Source organism: Lupinus angustifolius, unplaced genomic scaffold, assembly GCF_001865875.1.
Source record: "Lupinus angustifolius cultivar Tanjil unplaced genomic scaffold, LupAngTanjil_v1.0 Scaffold_19_76, whole genome shotgun sequence".
Lineage (NCBI taxonomy): Eukaryota > Viridiplantae > Streptophyta > Magnoliopsida > Fabales > Fabaceae > Lupinus > Lupinus angustifolius.
The window spans coordinates 2,974-9,139 of record NW_017719363.1 but is presented as its reverse complement, the minus strand read 5'-3'; the positions used below and the strand labels follow the sequence as shown (position 1 = coordinate 9,139).

The window sequence follows — 6,166 nt, the reverse complement described above, 5'->3', positions numbered from 1 at the left end:
AAATATTGGGCATGTATTGAAAATTTTAGGAATGTATTTTCTATGTAAATAGTGAGATTTTAGTTGGTGTGTTCCTAACGCTAAAACAAAAGTCACTAACAATTTTTTTAAGAGCAAAGGTTTGGTGACAAAGTTACATATGACATAGTTACAACTTCTCCTATCGTTTGATTTTGTATATTGAATGGTATAAAAAACTGTGGTCCAATATAATGAATAGACAACGGTTTTAGAACCATAGTCTTAAAGTACCGAAGGCCATGGTTTTGGGAACAACTACGACAACAATTTCAAAAATCATGGTCTAATGCAATGTATAGGCAACAATTTTAAAACTATGGCCTATTTTACTTTAAGACCATGATTTTAAAACCGTTGAAGGTGAATGCATTAACGTAGGCCAAAAATGTAGTATTGATGTATGAGTTAGATTGTACAATGGGCTTTTTGGCTTCTATTCTCATCTATTTTAAAGGAGTTGTCATCATAGTTATTCATAAAGATTTTAAAGTCTTGATGCCCTCTTGATTGTTTGACTTATTATTTTGATTTATGATTCAATAAATATGATATTTACCCTCTTGAGAGTTCCACCAAGTCATGACTTATTATCTTGGTTCCCTGGAAACTCATAAACAAATGGGATCACTGCAAAGATTTATTATCTTCAATGGATTGTATTGTTTCCCATATTTATAGGGAGGGGAATAGTTGTGCTGACAAATTAGCAAATTATGGGCTTCATCATAGGACCTTCACTTGGTGGAACTTTGTTTCTAACTTCCTTACTCATGACTTTTCTAGAAATAGGATGGGTCTTCCTAACTATAGGTTCACATCATTGTAACTCTTTGTATCTTTTCTGGTCTCATCTTTAATATATTCCGACAGTAGCTTTTATAAAAAAAAATGAGATAAATTATTTTCTTTTCAAAAAAAAATTATGATTAATAAATTATTTTCCACTATTTTTTTTGTGATATATATATTATTCTTGCATATGATTATTAGATGAATTTATGAAATATTTTAGTATTATATATTTTTGTCGATAGATAGTGTCAATTGCAGAAGAATATTATAAATTAATGTAACTTAATTGCATTTTTGAAAAAATATTGAGAAAAAAAGTAAAAATAAAAGAAACAAATAAATAATATATTACATATCCAATTATAACTAAAATATAAAAATAAATGATTATTTTAAATTATCAATCTACTTAATTATTTCAATTAATAAATAAAAAATATTTGTTAATATATTTATTTTTTAAATTTGAGCTAGTTGCAAATCTCGTTTGACTGAACATCTCTAATTTAATAAACTACTTTCATTACTACAAGCTTATAGCTACCTTCACAACTAAAAGCTAACGGCTACATACTAGTTTCCCGAACACAGCCATAATGTAATCTAGTTATATTCTAAACATATAAAAACTAGGTCTTAGCAAAATCCAGTTACATTCTAAGTGCCAAACTTAGAAAGAGTTAATCCTTTGGCATCATCAATAATGGTGAAGCAAAACCAATCCACGATGGCTCTTCTTCCTTTGTTTCTTATCCTCTCCATTTCAGCAGGTATGTATTCTCTAAGTTAAACATGAAAAATATTGTCTTATGATTTAAAATGGCATTGAAGTTTTATTGTATTCTAAGATATGGTTATGTAAATAATGTTGCAGAAATGGAGGGGGCAAAAAAGTCATATGGGGTAAATAGCAGTGACAACAATTCAGTGAAACTATTTGTTTTTGGGGACTCATATGTTGATACAGGGAATTTCCGAAACTCAGGAGCTTATAAGCCACCAAGTGGAATGACTTTTCCTGGTTACCCGGCCGGAAGATTTGGAAATGGTCTTGTCCTCACCGATTACCTTGGTAAATTTCTTTCTCACTTGTTTGCTCTTTTGGGATCACTAAAATAGTTTTTAGAAGGAACTATAACATTTCTATAGTCCAGAATAGTCTGAAACATGATTTGGTCTTTGACTTTTGAATATTTTTAGTCTGTTTGGTACGTGTGCCAACTTAATAATTTTTTTCATAGAGATCAAGTCGACTAATATACGCTTCAATTTTTACTAATATCATATCATTCATCAAACTAATCAAAATATTCTATTATACTCGTGTAACGGTTCAATCGGTGATATTAAATATTTATATATATTATACTAAAAATTTATAAATAATGTGATAAATATTTTTATATACACTATTTATTTAAACAAAATGTCCAATTTGATGGTAGACCATGTTTTCAAAGTATATATAAAAATAGTGATAATTTACTCGCTTTTTCATAACAGTAAAAAAGTAAATCACTTTTATATAATTTAAATAAAAAATGATTAGAACAATTTAACTGAAAACCACCATGTGTGACCAATCTCGGCAGATTTTGACAGCAAGATTGCATGGTTAACATAATTGCTGTAATATACTGATATATGGTCTGATTTGCCATGACTGATCTTTGTTATTATTTTTTCTTCATTTATCCTGATTAAAAACTTCGATTATCTTTATATTATTTTGTTATCATCCAGACTATCAATTAATAAGTAATATTAAATGAGGGTAATATTGTAATTTTTGAATATTTTGTACAAATTCAAGAAAACTAATTACTTTTATTGATATATATATATAAAAGTTGGTTAATATAGAAATAAGAGATTAAATTTATATTTTAAATGGAAATAATTCACCAAATTAACTGAAAGTAAATGATATCTTAGTTGGTCTATAAAAATTAAAAAATAAATTATGTTTTTTAATTTGTTCTTGCTAAAAGGATAACGAATGAAAATATTTGTTGATACTTGATTTGATACATTTATTTCATCAGGACTTCAATCCTCCAAATTCTCTCCATTCCATTTCACATTACTATTTGTTTTCTCTGTGAAGAAATATAATTACTCTTCCCTCCTTCTACCTTAGGCGCCCTTAGGTTATGTAGGACTCACCCTTGTGGCAGGTATTCGAAGGAAAAAAAGGATTAGACTTGTGGTAGGCCATTCAATATTACAAGATAATCTAGGTGCTCTTAGCTTTTTCATTTTTTTAAGGATGACTTGTATGATATTAAATGATTCATGTGTTCCTTTTTAAAAGGAGAAAAATATATATGAATTCGGTCACGTAAACCGCATTAAAAATTCGATAGAGTGTTGCATACAATTTAAACTTTCCAATAAATACACGCAATACATGCATATATAAATATATATGTATATGTATTCATTATTATTTTTCTTTGAATCATTTGCGAGCAAATGAAGGACTCATCTCCCAGTCCCTGAAACTTATATTAATATGATCAGAGGGCCTAAACATTTTTATGAAAAAACAAAGGATCTAGACTTTTTTTGTGGGGACGTTAGATTTTTATTATTAAAAACATAGAATGTGAACTTTATAAAGCCAAAACATCAGAGAAGTTATTAAATGGAACATAATTGATGGTCCAAATCATATTTCTAACCTTTCAACTTTTTAATTTAAAATAAACTCTTTTAATTTTAAATAATTAATGATTGAAATTTTAATTGGGCTGATATTTAAAGACTGAAATCAATGTACATCGTACTTAATTTAATTTAATATATTCACTTCTTATTTTTGACTAATGTCATAAATGTGTATACAGCTTCTTATCTGAAAATTGAAACCCCCACAGCATATGCATTGAAAAATTCCTCAAACCTACAAAATGGTATAAACTTTGCTTATGGAGGGACTGGGATTTTGAAGACTTTGGTTGATGGACCAAATTTGAACGTCCAAATCGACTCATTTGAGCAGCTAATCAAGCAAAATACGTATAGCAAATCTGATGTTCAAAGCTCAATTGTTCTTGTGAATGCTGGTGCCAATGATTATACAAAGTTTGTATTAAAAGATAGGAACCTATTTGTATGTGCCTAATTTACTTTAATTTTGTTGTTCTATGATTTTCACTAAATTGCTAACTACTTTTTTTATACATAATTGCTAACTAGTTTTCTTTCGAGTAAACTTAACCGTAAGGAAATAGTATTTCAATACCAAATTTACTTATTTAGACAAATTTAGGCAATAAAAGTTACATAATATTCAAATTATAGTAAAATATAATACAAACGTCAATAATTCTTGTTTTTCTATGTGGCAGGAAATAGTCAAATTCAGGAAATCCCTGATCGATGAATTGAAAGTGAATATCAGACGTATTCATAATTTGGGGGCAGAGAATATAGTTGTGTCACTATTACAACCTATTGGGTGTTTGCCTACAATATCTGTGGTATCCTTATACCAAGATTGTATTGACCTTCTCGACCTAGTCTCCAGAGATCACAACAAAATGATACTTCAGATTGTGGAAGATCTGAACAAAGAAATTGGAAAATCAGTTTTCAAGACACTAGACCTCTATAACTCTTTCCTCACCGCCATTCAAACTATCAAAAAACCGTAAAGGTAATTTGTCTATCTACACCTCAAACAAATATGAGGTGACACGTTTGATGCCTATGTTCACCAAACATTATTCTCATCATAAATTGCATTAGTTTTTACCTTCTTTTTCTTATATTAATAAAACAGAAGGCATAGAAAAATGGTCACAATCAAAGTTGGGGCTAAGATACTTATAGTAATACATATAATATTTGGTTGCATTATTAGAGGAAAATATTTTGATGATTTCTTTTTTCTTCATTATGTAGAAAATTCAGCACTGATGAATCCGCTAGAACCATGTTGTGCATTGGAGAGTGTTGGATATGATTGTGGGAAGGTGGATGAGAAAGGGCAAAAGAAATATACGTTATGTGAGAAGCCAGAGCTTTCATTCTTTTGGGACAATGCTCACCCTTCTCAGAATGGTTGGAATTCTGTCTTCAAGCAGTTGGAACCTTCTCTGAGCCAAATTACTGGGAAATAATTCCGATTATTATGGAATTGTATTATTTTAGCACTTTAGTCATGGTGAGATCTTAGTAATAATATGATTCAATTATTATGTGGTTGCTCATATGGAAAATAAATTTGGGTTGAACGTTAATCTCCAAAAATAATTCATCCATATTTTTCTCTCTCTAAAGTCATATTTAATTTAACAATAAAGTAAACTTGTTTAAAAAATTCATCTAATTATATAATATCAACCATCATATTACTTGTTAATGTTAAGAATGAATGAACCTAAATTAATGTTAATGAAGAAGTGAATATGTATTAGGCATTAAGTTTCAAGTGTATGCTTAGAAATAAGTCTCACTTTCATTACTAATTGACATATTTAAGAGTAAATGGACTATTAGAAATTGGAATCTTGGTGGTTCTAATTCCATATAAAGATAGAAGAAACAAGATTATTGGACCTCCCCATTAAATGGGCATATATTTGTTAAAAAAGTATTTCAAATACATTTGTGGTCATTTTGGCTTGGTTCAATTGAGCTGGAACTTGGGTGAGTCACGGGTTAACCCGTCATCCAAATCACAAAAAAAACTTCTCAATCACATCAAAAACTTGACCCTCTATAAAGAGATTAAATAAGTCTCTGTTGGTTTTCGAACTTCACCTAACAACTCAAATTGTCAACTTCAGATGAAATAAAAAATAGGCTTAGATATAGTTTTAACCTGTACAAATATATAATTGTGATTTTAGTCTCACAATATTTTCATCAGTTTTAAGTCTATATTTTAGTTAACCATTTTGATGTTAATTTATATAGATAACATGTCAATACCTGATAAGGGTGTTTGTGAAAACTAAGAATTTAAGGATGAATTCAAATGATTCAAGGATGAGGGTAGGATTTCTTACGAAGAAGAAGAAGAATTTGAACCTCTTATTAATGTGAACAATGAATTACAAGTGTGTTTTGTGTAAAATGCCAAAAGATAACCACTAACTTGTTCAACAAGCTATTTATAAAACTAACTAATCAACTTTCCCTCCAAAGGTTATTAACTACCTTTCAATACTATTTTACAATATTACTCCTAACATTACCCCACCCATGGAAAAATTCTTATCCTCAAGAATGGAAATGAGGAAATTGTTGGCAAAGATCAAAGTAGAACTCTCATGTAGCATCCTCTAGCAGTTGATGCTTCCCTTTAACCAAGACCTTGGTCACTGTCATTCCTCTCCTCTTT

The 6,166-nt window shown here is 29.3% G+C and overlaps 1 protein-coding gene across 1 annotated transcript; it reads left to right on the top strand.

Moving 5' to 3' along the window:
* The first annotated feature begins 1,493 nt into the window (after positions 1-1,493).
* LOC109338242 (GDSL esterase/lipase At5g03610-like) lies at positions 1,494-5,073 on the top strand. The gene is made up of 5 exons (XM_019575434.1): positions 1,494-1,583; positions 1,688-1,885; positions 3,663-3,928; positions 4,167-4,466; positions 4,713-5,073. The coding sequence occupies exons 1-5, from the start codon at positions 1,517-1,519 to the stop codon at positions 4,938-4,940; spliced, it is 1,059 nt and encodes a 352-aa protein (XP_019430979.1). The 5' UTR covers positions 1,494-1,516; the 3' UTR covers positions 4,941-5,073.
* Positions 5,074-6,166: the final 1,093 nt, after the last annotated feature.